The following is a 16,617-nucleotide window of genomic DNA, read 5'->3' on the forward strand; positions in this document are numbered from 1 at the left end:
TCCTCACAACGCTGCCGATAAATTTGGGCAGGGTTACCACTATGACATGCGAATCTTCCTCACATAGTAAGTTTCCTAGTTGACAGGCCAGTTACTAAGCAGTAGGGAAGCAGCCTCTCGCTGAGGAGTCAGGAGCGCGCCCGCCGCGACGTCGAGCTCCCTGTCCCCCTCCACTATCGCTGCTACGTCACGTCCAGAGCGGGAGTGCGCATCCTGAGGAGGAGGAGGGAAGATGGCGACCTCAAACAATCCACGGAAATTCAGTGAGAAAATTGCACTGCACAACCAGAAACAAGCAGAAGAGACAGCAGCCTTCGAGGAGGTGATGAAGGATTTGAGCATCACCCGAGCTGCACGGGTAAGTCGAGTGGTGGATACTAGGGAACATGGTAGCTGTGGAAGAAGAGACACGACCAGCGGGTAGCTTATTTCCAGACACCCCCTCCGGGGCAGATAAGGAGGCGGGGGCGCCCACCTGCACTGGGGTGGAGGGGGCTATGAGCCGGGTACCCAGGGCTGGGCATTAGGAGGTGATTTCCGCGGGGTTGATAGAGTGTGCAGCAGGCCTGTCATAGAGTGTCACTTCATCCTATAGCATCTCTAGACCCCCAAGAGCTGCCTGACTGAAGGGAGACCCTTCCAGCTGCCCTCCCAGGCTGTCATACCTAGCCTTCATGTTGTGAGTGCCCATTGCTGGCCAGGCCTTGTGTGTACTACCTGGCACTGATGGCAGCTGCACCCTGTGTACATCTGAGCCATCCTGTGTTGTGCTGTGTAACATCTGCTGCTTTTGGATGTGCCTCCCATTTGTTGCTGTGAACTTCGCCATACAAAAGTGTTCTACTTGGGCATTCAGGCATATTAAGAACCAGCCAGTGGAGCCGCTCTTGTGTTGCTGGTCCTTTATTGTGTGTGTATATCCTATTCTGGAACACTTTTACTTTAATATTTTGCATGATTTGCAAATGTTTACTTATAGTATTAGTATTACATATGGAAATATTTCGTCTGAGTTGTTCCATTGCTTAGGGGGCATTTTATAATACTATGAATGTTGTGTTGCTCGCTTTCCAGTACACGTTTATTAGCTATGTAATACTTGCAACATGGTAACTAGTGAATACGGTAGTTCATGTAGAGATCTTTCAGAAGGAACCTGTGCACTTTGAATGGGCTTTATGTTATTAAATACATTGTCAGCTGTATACCGAATCTCTGTATATCTATATATAGAATTATAAACCATAATTTCATGTTTGTAGTTGGATTGGAGTTGCTGTAAACCAGTAGTCTCCAATCACTGGGTTTCCAGCTGTTGTTAAACTACAATTCCCAGCATGCCTTGCCAGCTTGTTTGTTTCACAACAGTTAGCAGCTCGCAGAGCACTTCTATTGACAAGAGCTTCATGGCAGCCACTAACTTTTAATGCTCCGCTTGGTTAATTGGACATGTTTCTCTGCCTTTTAGATAGAAAAATATGTCTAGGAACAAAAGTATTAAAATAAAAACACTTATGCATTACTCTCTGGTATGTTAGTGTTTAGCATGTTCTTTTAATAGCTTTGGATGTGGCGTTTCTTTTACCTTTTCCTGAATACATATTTATATCATTTGCAGATTTGTGTATTAATTTATCAAGTTTTTTGTTGATTAAGAAAAGTAATTACTCCTTTCTGATTTACATATTGATCGGAACTGTAAAGACTACCTTTGTAAAACTTCATTGACACTGCATTATGAATGGTCTGTCTGAGAGTCATAGTGTGCCAGAAATGGGATGCGGTCCCACTAGAAGGAAGCAAGGGAGGTTTTCCCACTTATGTGATCTCATTACTATAGCTATGCCAAGGAAGCTTTACATTAGATTCTGTGATATAATTTGTTGATACTGGTCACAAGAAAGGAAACAAAGTCGATTTGTGCTAGGTTCACACTATCAGTCCACACTAGACTGTCCCCCATTCCGTTTAAAATAAGTGGAGAGAAAAGTCCTGCAAGCAGAACGCTTTAAATGGACCTGGGTGTTCTGGTGACGTCACGACACCTGGATCATTTGATCAGAGGCCGCTTCCAGCTCCCTGGGTTGTTCCACGCACTCCTCTTCTGATCTCACCGGTAATTAATTACCTGTGAGCAGAGCGATCCGGGCATGATGCCTCCAATCACATAATCTGGGGGACTTGGAACCCCCGGGTCTATCAAAAGCATTCTGCCAGACCAGGTAAGTGAATAAATACTTTCCAGGCAACCCCTTTAAGCTGCCCATGCACATAAGATTTTTGGGCTCTGTATTCACAGGTCTGTCCCTTGGCATCCTGAAGCATTGTGAATGAAGATCTTCATAGAAGTCACCTATAATATGTTGTATGAAGTTGGCCATATACTTAAGATATTTATCTGCAGATCATTCACAATATTTCTGTGTGCTAATGAATAGACCTCTGTGCAGAGAGCCCAAGGCTTCTTGAATCATAGTCATAGTAATTTATAATGCTGGGAGGCTTCACTGTCCAGTACTGTACTATATATATTATAGACAGGAGAGCAACGAGGAATCCGGGATTCCCAGCATCATAGATCGATATGATGCAAGAGTGTTGGTCTTCTGACTGTATTTGAGCTGGGAAATCTAGCAGTTTCCATCTCATAGTCCCCCACTGTGGGGTCTTATCTCCATACCTTTGGCAGATCATCTAAATATGTTAAAATCAGCAGTTTTCTTTGGTGGTCATACACATAGGATTTATACATAAGGTCCATTCCTATCAAGAGATTGATTCACAATACTTCTGGCTTCTAAACACACATCTCCCAACACACTCCGATTATGCTGTGTGTGTGTGTGTGTGTGTGTGTGTGTTTTTTTAATACAGCTTGTAGTAGTAATTTACATCCTGATCTATAAACAAGGCTGAGTTAGCAGCTACTTTAATTTATCCCTTGATTTTGTTGTATTTTACTGGCTAAAGAATACAGAACTGATTTTGAGATAAACTAGTCTCTGAATTTCAGCCACTTTTTTCAGGTACTTAAACTAGCAAAATACACACCAAATTGCAAACAAGCATGTGTTGTTTCCACATGCTATTGACTTATTTATTTATTTTTTTCTACTTGTATAGCGCCATCATATTCTGCAGCACTTAACAGACATTGTCAGTCACTGTCCCATATAGGGATCACAATCTACATTCCCTATCGGTATGTCTTTGGAGTGTGGAAGGAAACCGGAGTACCTGGAGGCCACACAAACAGGTGGAGAACATATAAACTCCTTTCAGATGTTTTCTTTGGTCAGATTGAAATCTAGGAATCGAAGGCTGCAGCGCTAACCATTGATCCAACCTCCTCAGGAATTGACCCATTATCTAAATCATACTTTTATGTTAAACATATTTTTAAAGAATTTTTGGTGGTTATTTTTAATTTTGCAAATTAATATGTTTTTTTTCTTTCAAAAATGATGTGGAGCAGACCCTATTCTGTTTATGGTAGAGTTCTCCAGCATGCTCTGGTCATTGTGTAGAGAAGGGAGTAGATAAGTTCTCTATTGTGAATGGTGGATCCTGTGTCTTATCTTCATATACATAATAGTGTGCTGATAAGTGAAAGGATGCTGCATAGACATCTCCTAGAGAAAACAGGAAGTTGCTTATTATATGGCTTAGAGGCTAAATTGGAACTGCAAAAAAATTTCAGCTCTTATGTGAGGCACACAGGGGGTTAATGTGAGTGACATGATGGGGTTAACTGCTATTACTATGAGGCACATGGAGTTAGTAAGCTGTTATGAACATGACCAGACTTCTTATCTGCTATGGTGGATTCCCCCCCCAGGCTTATACTCGAGTCAATAATTTTTCCAAGTTTTTTGTGGTAAAATTAGGGGCCTCGGCTTATATTCAGGTCGGCTTGTACTCAAGTATATACGGTACTAAAGGATTTCAGAAGTCTGTGAGGTTTTTTTTTTTTTTTTTTTTTTTTTTTTAATAAAAGACAGTGCTGCTTTTAAATTGACGCTGTAAGGGTTAGTTCACATGGCGGAAACCTTTACCGCTGTGTTGCTGCTTCGCCCGTCTAGCCGTGATGGGATGCTGATGCACTACATCGGCATCCTACTCCTGATTAGACCCGGATGAATGGGCCTAATCAGGAGGGAGTCTCAAGCCATGGACGCGGTGGCTGGTCAGCTGTGGAATCCGCCTGAAGATAGGGCATGCCACTTTTTTCCCCACTAGCTGAAAAAAAAAACGTTAGCGGAAAAAAACTGCGAATGACTCCCATTGAAATGAACAGGAGATGTTTTTCCAGGTGGGTTCTGTGTCAAAATCTGCCTGCAAAAACCTCTGTGTGAACATACCCTAAAAATATTCTTTACATGAACATTGACACGTTGTGGAGATTAAACAGATTGGAACATTGTGGTGATTAAACACCTGCGAGCTTCTATTGGTTGATAAGGGACATGTGTATAGCAGTTGGAAGATGGTGAAAAACTAGTAAATTTTTTTGGAAATACTGTATCTCAGCAACACTACGTCCTAGAGAGCTGAGACATGGTCTAAAACCTTCACGGACACCTGATGTCTCTGTGTGCCAGATTTGGGGAAGATCGGTCCAGTCTTTTGGTTGTGCATAAAGAACAGACAGAAACTAATTTTTATATAATATATATGAGATGAAATATAAGATATATATTTATTATATATAACAATTGAATGCTGGAATCAGGGCTGGGTGATTTTGTCAAAAAATAGTATTTTGTTTTTGTTGTTTTTTTTCTCCATCTCCAGGGACTAGTTTTAATTTAAAGTTTGATTTAACCTTTTCTTTGCCGAAGACGTAGCTGTACGTCTTCCCAGGGTGGCACTTCTCTAGCCAAGGGCGTAGTTACTACAACTTTACTTCTAATGCCGATATCTCTGGACGTTTGGGCTGTGAAGATAATTTTAAATTCATTTTAAAGATGAGGTCTTCATGTTAACCCTTACAGTGCCGAAACAATTCACTGTTGAAAACTCTATTCGGCTTTGAGATCCCATTGAAGATCTCAGTTCTCAACAGCGTAGCTGTTAGCATAATTTTAGCATAATTTTAAAGATGAGATTCTCATCTTTAAAATGAATATAAAATTATTTTCATAGCCCAAACAAGTCCTGTGATACAGGACTCTAAAGTGCCCCACCCCTCCTTCTTGTGAACTGTAATAGGAAGGAAGGGGGGAGCCCTCAGGCTGCATAGAGGTGAGGGAGCATTCTCATCTCTGTGCATAACCTGTGTGTGACCCCAGGAGTGGGGTAGCAGGGACTTCAGTCCCTGTTACCCCCTCTCATATCAATCAGAGTGCATACTATACTTTTGCTCTCTGATTGTCACATAGAGGGCTCATGTAATTCTCCCCTAAGCCTTACTAGAGGGGTATTCTTATGTAATACCCTCTGAACATAACCAGGAAGTTTATTTGCTCTGTCACCCAGACATTTACCATTGTCCAGGTTGCAGCACCCAAAAAGTCACACCAAACACAAACATCACATACACAAAGTCGTGAATAAAGTTTACATTTCACCTAATACCTGTCCTGTCCATACCGGAGGTTTCTAAAGTAAAATACATCTGTAGTGATATCCGTTACACGCTAAAATAATAGTAATAGCTATTATCACTAAGAAAGGCTATTCTCTTACCTTTAGATGTCTTCTCCGCGCCGCCATTCGGTAGATATTCTGTTTTCCGTCTTTATGCAAGTGAGTTCTCTCGCAGCACTTTGGGCGGTTCTCAGCGCTCAAACAGCACTGGGGGCACCCCCAATGCTGCAAGAGAAATCTCCAGCGTCGCCTTCATCTTCTTCAGGAACCGGCCTCTACACCTCTTTTTCCGGCCTGGCTTTCAATCTTCTACGCATGCACAATCGGCTCTGCCCGTGGGCCTCGGGCAAAGACGACGCGGCGCTTGCTACAACAGCTCGCGTTAAAAAAAAATGGCCGCGCGCAGGTACAGTCTGCTCTGCCCACTGGCAGAGCCGATTGCGCATGCGTAGAAGATTGAAAGCCAGGCCAGAAGACAACGCGTAGAGGCCGGTTCCTGAAGAAGATGGAGGCGGCGCCGGAGAGTTCTCTCACAGCATTGGGGATGCCTCCAGTGCTGCGAGAGAACTCATTTGCATAAAAACGGAATATCTACCGAATGGCGGCGTGGACAAGACATCTAAAGGTAGGAGAAGAATAGCCTTTCTTAAGGCTATTACTACGTGTTAGTTAGAAAAAAAGGGATTCTAATGATAGGATCCATTTAACACCCGCCCTTGTAAATATATGTGTGGTATGTATGAACTCCTCACATATTGTATTTTTTTTGGAAAGTACATTTTGTTTGCAGAAAGGGACTGTTCAAGCCGCACTTTAGTGGCAAATTTGAATTTTTATACAGTTTTTGCTTATAATCTCTGTTTTCTGCAAATTGTGTTTTTATATACGGTATGCTGTGCAATCTCAAAAAAGTTAGATTTTGGTGTCAAAGTCACAGTTTGCTAGGTGCAGTATAGATTTTTTACATATTCTGAATAAATTATCTTCTGTATCAGTGTTTTTGGGAGTCCAAGGTCTTGTAGTTGATGTTTGCAGTACATATAGTATATATACACATTGTCTACACCTTAAGCTATTATTTTAAATGTATTTTGTATATTAATGTTAGATTGAACATGAGTTTTTAACATTTCCAGCTTCAAAGTAGACTTTTCTTCCTTCCAGTTCTGGTGATTTTCTGAAGACATGTGCATGCGGGTGTAGGCCTTAGGGTGCATTCACACTACGGATACGGTGACTGATTCTGAAGCCTTACACGCGAGCGCTTCCCATTCACTTCAATGGGAGCACTCGTAGATTAAAAAGCATCCCATTCATTTCAATGGGGAGCGTTCGTATGCCGGCTCCCATTGAAGTGAATGGGATCTGCTTTATATGCGCTGATTCTGAACGTGTTTTAACGTTCAGAATCAGTCACCGTATCCATAGTGTGAATGCACCCTTAGTGATATGTATGAACTCTGCACATGTTGAACTGTTATTTTTAGTAGGTTTGGTGCATATAATTGCACCAGTATTCACTGCAGCTACATTTATAGTGGGGATAAAACAATCCCTTTTCCCACGATCAGTGTAGGGTATCACTACCCCCTTTATAAGCAATTTAGAGCATAAATATTTTTAATCTTTTTATTTTATAACCTGTACATTTAAAGGGAGTCAATCATTGGCTATAGCGATTTTTAACTGAACATGTCTTTGCATAGCCTTTAGAAAGGCTAATCCAGGGATACCATTTATTCATTGATCAACAACAGCATTTTTAAATTAGACCACTTTTATTGATATGCAAATTATCCAGCACGGAACACCCGAAGCCTTTGTGATATTCTCCCACCACCCCTTTCTTTACTAAGGATAACACAAGCGGTGCTCAGGGAGCAATCAAAGGCTTTCAATAAAAGTGGTCTAATTTAAAAACCCCGGCGCTGATCAATGAATAAAAGGTATTCCTGGAATAACCTTTCTAAAGGCTATGCAAAGATATGTTTAGTTAAAAATCACTATAGTTATAGCTGGGAATCTGTTCCTTTTGGAATAGAAATACTAGTTTGGCAATAATCCTTGCATTATGTTATTAGGCTCACTAAACAAGTCATGCATGATGTAAAGGGGGCTGCCCCTAGAGGGCAGCAAACAGAGGCACTGTTCTCCTAATTACCGTGTTTTTCGGACTATAATATGCACTTTTTCCCCAAAAAATGTGGGGGGAAAATGAGGGTGCGTCTTATAGTCCGAATAAGAATGGTGGAGATCGCCATGTTCCTGCGGCTGATGGCTTCCTGCAGCCACAGGAGCGTGGCAATGCTGCAGGCCCTGGCACCTGTGCCAGCGTCTAAAACCCCATTCATGGCATCCGCCATTCTATTGCCGGGATGCCGAGTCTGTAAGAATAATGGCGGCCACTCTGCAGCAGAGCGCCATAAAAACCGGGTCTCCGCTATACATGGAGGCCCAAAGCTAATGCCCGCAATTAGAATGCATTCTAATTGCGGGCATTAAAACTTAACCCCCTTCCCCCCAAAGTGTAGAATACACCCCCATACCTGTACAGTTGCAGGCCGGCCCAACTGAAGGCTCCCTGGCCTGTCACTGCTATATTACTATTGCGGTTGGTCTATGACCAGCCGTAATAGTAATGTAGAGAATCTTCCATGGACGGCAATATACTTCTGTTGCCGTCTATGGGACTTCAAATGATTGCGGGTTCAAGCTACCTAGGGGGAAGGGGCAATAAAATAGTGGAAAAAAAAAAAAGCTTTAAAAAAATAAAATAAATCTTCAAAATCAACACCTAGAATACATATAAAAGTAGAAAATTACTGTGAAACACATACACATTAGGAATCCCTGTGTCCGAAAATGCCTGGTCTACTGATATTTTTCAAACCGTTGGTTTTTTTCATCATTTTGCCTCTGATTTGAATAAAAGGTGATCTAAGCAATAGACATTCCCCAAAATGGTATAACTAAAAAGTAGATCTGGCCCCGCAAAAAAAAAAAAATTCTCTATGGATCTCCGTACAGCTGCAGGGTCACCTGTCAATGTGGCCTTGCAGCTATTGCAAAACTACAACTCCCATATATTAAATATTTTACCATTTTTTTGCTTCAAAATTTTTTTTCCCTATTTTCCTCCTCTAAAACCTAGGTGCGTCTTATAGTCCAGTGCATCTTATAGTCCGAAAAATATGGTACATCCTGGAGAACAAATTTGCATATTTTTTACCCATAATCCCTAGCGGAGCAGAAATGGCTTGTAAGTCTCTGTACGCCTGTGTAGGTGCAAACTCTCCCTAATGAGTATGATTATCCCCTGATCCTATAGCCAGTGATAGACTCAATTTAATGTCCACGATCAGTAAGAACTCCGCAGAGTCCCAGCAGTTATGGCACTTTCCCTGCTTGTGAATGAATGACATATTGAAAGACCTGCCAGATAGGGTGGAGCAGGAATCGATTTGATGATTCTGTTAAAAAAAACCCACATAATTGTCAAACTTCTCAAGGGCGAATTAATTGAATTAATTTGATAGATTGCCCAGCCCTAGCTGGAGCTCTGAGTCAATGCCAGAGGGGGAGAGGTTGTGACGCTCTGTGATGAGTCATAGCGTGTGGCTACTTTGGGACTGTCCTCCTTGACATTTGAAAGCTCATTTGCATATTAGAATAAAGTTAATTTTTTTTTCATGTTGTTCCCCATGACAGCCATACCTGGAAGTTGTCTTCCTTAACCTCTGTACGTAAAGGAAACAGAGCTTAAAAGGTCTCTTCCCGACAGAGCCTGAAAGACTTTATTCTTTTATTTTTTTTCCTTACTTTTATTTGTAGGTCTAGGCCTCCTAGTAAAAGAAAGTTATGGTGGCATTTCCGTCACCAGGATATTCAGGGCACTGTTGCACTGTGCATACCTGGAAGGCCAAAGCAGGGTAGTACATTCTTCCTCCTCCCTCTTCTGCAACTGTCTGCACCAGTAGTGCATTTATATGTGAGAATTATTTCTCATGTGCATTGTTCATGTCCAGCGTGCAAAGAATATGCACCAGAAGTAGGACAACTTGCCTTGTGGCGCTGTGGTAAGTTGTGCACAATATATTGGGTACTGAAATAGCAAATCTCTGGAAAAATAACTTCTCATTATTAGCTACGCATTCATTTCTAGAAACTAAATAAATGCAATACTCAAGGGTTAAAAATGCTTGCTACGCCACTTGTTAAATCCCATCAGGGGGGGTAGTGTCCAAAATGGGGTGACATGTCTATGGATTCCACTTTATTGGCAATTCAGGGGCTTTGAAAAAGTGGCATGATATCCAAAAACCAAACTGTGCCCTGAAAAACAAAATAGTGCTCCTTCATTTCTGTGCCCAGACAGCCATTTCTACCCACATATGAAATTACGTACATTATCTGGGGTACACCAGTGTCATACATGTGGGCATACACTGCCATTTGGATACCCAGCAGGGCGCAGATGTGAAGGAGCGATATGTGCTTTTGGAGTGCAGATTAAGATTGGTATTTGGACACCATGTCACATTGGCAGAGACCCTAATATTGCCCCTACAAAATGGGGTCACTTCTTAGGGAATTCCAGTTTTCTGTCACCTCCAGGGCTCTACAAAAACAACATGGCGCCCCGAAAGTCCCTCTAACTCTGTACCCCAAAAGCTAAAAAGCTCAGTTCTCCTTCCCTTTTGAGCCCTTCTGTGTGCCCAAGCAGCAGTTTACACCCACATATATAATTTTTTTTGCCCCTCGGCATGGCCCACTTAATAGTTTTAGGAGTGCAGGTCGCTGACATCCCAAAGTGGGTGCAACATATTGCATATTTCTTTAAAAGTTTTAATTTTCATTTTGTACATTTAATTTTTGGGGAGCATTTTTAGGCTCACAATGATAATATCCCTTGATACATTCCATGTGGGTTGTAGTTTCTAAAATGGGATCAATTTTGAGGGGTTTCCATTGTATTGATACTTTAGGGGCTCAGCAAATGCGACATGGCACCTGAAAACTATTCCTGCCATATCTGCCCTCCAAAAGCCAAATAGCGTTCTTCTCATTCTGAGCCCCACCATGTTCCCATACAGCAGATTATGGCCGCATATGGAGTATTGCTGTGTTCAGGAGAAATTGTTTAACAAACTTTGGCATGTTTTTAATTCTTAAACTATTTGCAAAAATTAAAATTATGGCGTTATATGGGCGATTTATTGGAAAGAAAAGTCATTTTTAATTTTTACGTCTCAATGTTAGTAAAATCTGTGAAACGACTGTTGAGTCAAAATGCTCAATATACCCCTTGATGGATTCTGTGATAGATGTAGTTTGCGAAATGGGGTCACTTTTAGGGGGTTTCTGCTGTATTGGTACTCTAGGGGCTCTGAAAATGTGACATGGCACCTGAAAACTATTCCAGCAAAATCTGCCCTTCAAAAGCAAAATAGCGCTCCTTCCATTCTGAGCCCCACCATGTTCCCATATAGTAGATTATGCCCACATATGGGGTATTGCCGTGTTCAGGAAAAATTGTGTAACAAACTGTGGGCGGCTTTTTCTCCTTTAACCCCTTGTGAAAATGAAAACTTTGGAGATAAAGTGACATTTTAGTAATTTTTCATTTACACATCCCAATGTTAGTAAAATCTGTGAAACCGCTGTGGGGTCAAAATGCTCACTATAACCCTTGATGAATTTTGTGAGGGGTGTAGTTTCTAAAATGGGGTCACTTTTGGGGGGGTTTCCATTGTTTTGGTACTTTAGGGGTTCTGCAAATGAGACATGGCACCTGAAAATTATTCCAGCAAAATCTGCGGACAAAACTTCCAGTGTTGCTCCTTCCCTTCCATGCGCTGCTGTCTGCCCAAACATCAGTTTACATCCACATGTGGGGGATTTCTGTGCATGGGATAAATTGCACAATAAACTGCATTTTCTATTTTAACCCTTTATGAATGTGTTAATTTTAGGTCTGAATGTATTAGTGAAAAAAAATGAAATATCTAAATTTTACCTCCATATTATTTTTATTCTTATGAAATGCTTAAAGGGTTAACAAACATCCCAAATGCTGTTTTGAATGATTTGAGGGGTGCAGTTTTGAAAATGGGGTGATTTACGGGGGTTTCTATTATATAGGCCTTTATAATTCCTTTTAGAACTGAAGTGGTTCCTAAAAAAAAAAATTAGTTTGGGGAATTTTCTTGTAAAATCGCTTTTACATTTGTAAGCCTTGTAACATCCAAAATAAATTAAAAGACAATCAAAATATGATGCCAATATAAAGCAGAGATATGGTAGATAATAGTCATACCACCCAAATACATGAATAATTATCTGCCTGAAAAGCAGAGAATTTCACATTTTGAAAATAGCAATTTTTTCCAAATTTCCATCAAATCCCCCCTTTTTTTTTTTTTTTTTTTTTAAGAAATGAATACAAAAATATTGATTAGTGTTTACCACTTACATGAAGTATAATGTGTTACGAAAAAACAATCTCAAAATCACTTGTGTAAGTTAAAGCATCTCAAAGTTATTGCCATTTAAAGCAACACGTGTCAGTTTTGAAAAAGAGGCTTGGTCCTTAACGCACTTTTGGGCTGTGTCTCTAAGGGGTTAATAAATGAAGAGAGATAATGCTTAGCTAACAATTGATGCAATAGTTCACTGAATGGGAAGCTCCATTATATATCATACACTGATATATACCCATCTTGCAATGACTTAGAAATGCATGGCACCTATTTTATGGTCCGTGTTGAGGCTAGTTAGCACAAGAACCCATAGAGGTCTTTATACCAAATTGAACTAGGAGGGGCTTTTTATGAATGTGTCTGCGAAAATGGACATTACAATATATGATGTATCTGAAATGTGAAGAAATATTTAGCTACTGATCATTAACCCCTTCCCGCCGATGGCATTTTTTGATTTTCGTTTTTCATTTTTGACTCCCCTCCTTCTAAACCCCATAACTTTTTTATTTCTCCGCTCCCAGAGCCATATGAGGTCTTAATTTTTGCGGGACAAATTTTTCTTCATGATGCCACCATTAATTATTCTATATAATGTGCTGGGAAGCAGGAAAAAAATTCAGAATGGGGTGGATTTGAAGAAAAAATGCATTTCTGCGACTTTCTTACGGGCTTTGGTTTTACGGCGTTCACTGTGCAGCCAAAATGACATGTCCCCTATATTCTGTGTTTCGGTACGGTTCCAGGGATACCAAATTTATATGGTTTTATTTACATTTTGACCCCTAAAAAAAATTCCAAAACTGTGTTAAAAATTTTTTTTTCTAAAAGTCGCCAAATTCCGACGGCCGTAACTTTTTTATACGTCAGTGTACGGGGATGCATAGGGCGTCTTTTTTGCGGGGTCGGGTGTACTTTTTAGTTCTACCATTTTCGGGAAATGTTACTGCTTTGATCACTTTTTATTCAAATTTTTATCAGAATCAAAACAGTGAAAAAACGGCGGTTTGGCATTTTCGACTATTTTTACCGCTACGGCGTTTACCGAACAGGAAAAATATTTTTATAGATTTGTAGAGCGGGCGATTTCGGACACGGGGATACCTAACATGTATATGTTTCACAGTTTTTAACTACTTTTATATGTGTTCTAGGGAAAGGGGGGTGATTTGAACTTTTAATTCTTTTTATATTTTTTTTTATATTTTTTTTTACTTTTTTTTTTTTTTTTTTTTTTTTTTTTTTTTGCATTTATTAGACCCCCTAGGGGTGTTGAACCCCAGGGGGTCTGATCACTAATGCAATGCATTACAATGCTAATGCATTGCAATGCATTGCAAAAAAGCATCCTTTCTTTTGCAGGCTGCATAGACCAGCCTGCAAAAGAGAGGCTTTGCAGACAAGCCTGGGAGCCTTCTACAGGCTCCCGGCTGTCATGGCAACGGGACGTCAGCCCTGGAGCATGCTCCAGGAGCCGGCGATTCCCTGCCGGGGATCGATCGGAGGCATTAGAGCCGGTTGTCTACTGCTTAAAGCAGTAGACACCCGGTGGCTATGGCGGCCGCCCGGCTCCCGGGCGGTCGCCATAGTTACAGACCCGACATGCGCCGTACTATTACGGCGCATGTCGGGAAGGGGTTAACAGAAATAGTCGAATAGTCTTTAGGACAAAACAGGTTGTGGCAGGTAGAGATTGTATAAACTGTGCAAGCATACAACCAGGTATACCCCAGATTTAGAGCTTATGTGAGAAAATACACCAGACGTGACACACACCCCCCCCTCCCCAAATCATAGGAGCTACTGGAAAAATGAAAGGAAATTTGGTGTTCCTAATTTACTCCACACAGCTTACATATTCACTTTTCACCATCTGCTGTGAATTCACGTCTGTTGTACACAGAATAATGTATTTAACAATGTTGTGTGGGTATAAACTTCTGTTTAGGCATTTAGCCGGGCACAGAAGGCAAGGAGCACTAATTTGTTTTTGGATTACATATTTAGACTTTGTTTTTTTGGACGTCATGCCACTTTTGCAGAGCCCCTGAAATGCCGGTAAAGTGGAATCCCTTAACATGTGACTCCAATTTTGAAACTACACCCCTGAAGGAATTTATCTAGGGGTACAATGAACATTTTTAACCCTTGAGTATTGCTGGGTACACTATATCGGGCACTGAAATTGTGTATCTCTGGAAAAATTGTAATTTTCACTTTTCAGCAGTTGTGCATTCGTTTCCAGAAATTAAATTGATTGAACACTCAAAGGGTTAAAAATGCTGGCTACACCACTTGTTAAATCCCTTGATGGGTGCAGTTTACAGAATGGAGGCACATGTCTGTGGATTCCATTTTACTGGCAATTCAGGGGCTCCGCAAAAGTGGCATTAGGTCAAAAACCTCTTCCGCTCCTTCCATTCTGTGCCGGGTGTGTGCTCAAATTGTTTATGACATGAGCACTTAAATAGTATATCTGAGAACAAGTCAATTTTGAGAAACAGCTAATAAAATGCATCTCACACTTTGTTGTGCAATTTCTTCAGATCATAAAATATCCCACGTGATTTTAAAGGGATCCTATCATTAAAACTCAATTTTTTTCTCTCTAGCACGTAGGAATAGCCTTAAGAAAGGCTATTCTTCTCCTACCTTTAGATGTCTTCTCCGCGCCGGTTTTCGTTGGTATGCAAATGAGTTCTCTCGCAGCACTGAGGGCGGGCCTCTGCCCTCAAACAGCACTGGGGGCGACCCCAATGCAGCGAGAGAACTCTCCAGTGCCACCTCCATCTTCTTCAGGAAAGTCCTCTTCACGCGTCTTCTTCCGGCGCAGGCTTCAAATTTCTATGCCTCAGGCCTAGGGCAAAACCAATGTTTGGGCGCTTGGCAGCGCACAGAAGGGAAGCAGCGCCACTGGACGTTTGAAAAGCAGATTTTGCTGGAATAGTTTTCAGGAGCCATGTCTCATTTGCAAAGACCCTAGAGTATCAAAGTAATGGAAACCCCCTAAAAGTGACCCCATTTTGGACACTGCACCCCTCACAGAATTCATCAAGTGGTATACTGACCATTTTGACCCCACAGCTGTTTCAAAGATTTTACGACCATTGGAATGTGTGAATGAAAAATTACTAAAATGTCACTTTATCCCCAAAGTTTTTATTTTCACAAGGGGTTAAAGGAGAAAAAGCACCCCAACGTTCATTATATAACTTCTCCTGCACATGGAAACGCCTCACATAATAATGGTCATAATCTACTGTATGGGTACATGGGGGGGAGGCTGCGGCTCAGAATGGTATGAGTGCTGTTCGGCTTTTGGAGGGCAGATGTGGCTGGAATAGTTTTCAGGTGTCCCTCATAGTACATATAAAGGGATATGGTTAGTATTTTGACCTCACAGCTATTTCACAGTTTTTATTAATATTGGGATGCAAAAAATTTTAAATATTATTTTTTCCAATACACCTTCCATTTAGCCCATACTTAAATTTTTTTCAAGTGGATAAAGAAGAAGAAAAAAAACCACACCACAGTTTTACACAAAGAAATGCCCCTTATGTGCTTGTAATCTGCCGTATGGGAACATGGTGGGGCTCAGAATGGAAAGAGCCTCTAAATTACCAATACAATGCAAACCCCTCAAAAGTGATCTCATTATAGAAACAACGCCCCTCAAAGTGTATCAATGGGTATTATTATTTTTAGCCTAAAATACTTCCCAAAAATTAATGTACAAAGTGAAAATAAAATTTTGAAAGAAATATGTAATTTCAGTGCCTATTACATTATATATGTGGGTGTATACTGCTGCTTGGACACACAGCAGGGCTCAGAAGGGAAGGAGTACTGCGTTTTTTTTTGTTTGTTTTAGATTTAGGGAGAATTTCTGGACGCTATGTTTTTGCAGTGCCCTGGAGGTGCCAGTAAATAGGAATTCTCTAAGTTACCCCATTTTGGCAATTTTAGGGGCTCTGCAAATGTGACATGGCATCCAAAAACCAACAATCTGTCTTTGGAATATGGGATGGAAATCCATGCAAACACTGGGAGAATATACAAACTCCTTGCAGATGTTTTTATTTTTTTTTTTGCCCTTGGCGGGATTTGAACACCAGGACTCCAGTGCTGCAGTGCTAACCACTGAGCCACTGTGTGGCCCCTAATGCCATGCATTTTTGCACTTTTGTAGAGACCCTGAATTGCCTGTAAAGTGGAATCCATAGACATGTCACCTCATTTTGGAAACTACACCACTGAAGGGATTTATCAAGTGTGGTAGCGAGCATTTTGAATGAGTGTTGTATTTATTTAATTTCCAGAAAGGAATACAAAGCTGATAATGAAAAGTTAAAAATGATAAAGAAAAAAAAATCCCTGAAATATGCGATTTCAGTGCTCCATATGCTGTGCTCAGCTTGTGTCAGTAGAGACACACACTCCAAAAACTGTTACGCGGGTATCTCGGGCACAACAGATTTTGGAGCTTTCATCTCTGATACAAGCTGGGCATAATATATTACAGACTTACATATTCCTAGCAAAATTT

At 40.9% G+C, this 16,617-nt stretch overlaps 1 protein-coding gene across 3 annotated transcripts in view; it reads left to right on the forward strand.

Annotated features, from left to right (window-relative positions):
• The first annotated feature begins 205 nt into the window (after positions 1-205).
• The window catches only part of CRTC1 (CREB regulated transcription coactivator 1), a 130,743-nt gene continuing 114,331 nt past the window's right edge, over positions 206-16,617 (forward strand). For all 3 annotated transcript variants that reach the window (XM_075283281.1, XM_075283289.1, XM_075283297.1), the window contains exon 1: positions 206-358. In XM_075283281.1, coding sequence (XP_075139382.1) covers positions 233-358 — 126 coding nt within the window. In that variant the 5' untranslated portion in view covers positions 206-232. The remainder of the gene's footprint in view (positions 359-16,617) is intronic.

The sequence above is a fragment of the Leptodactylus fuscus genome, chromosome 1, assembly GCF_031893055.1.
Source record: "Leptodactylus fuscus isolate aLepFus1 chromosome 1, aLepFus1.hap2, whole genome shotgun sequence".
NCBI lineage: Eukaryota > Metazoa > Chordata > Amphibia > Anura > Leptodactylidae > Leptodactylus > Leptodactylus fuscus.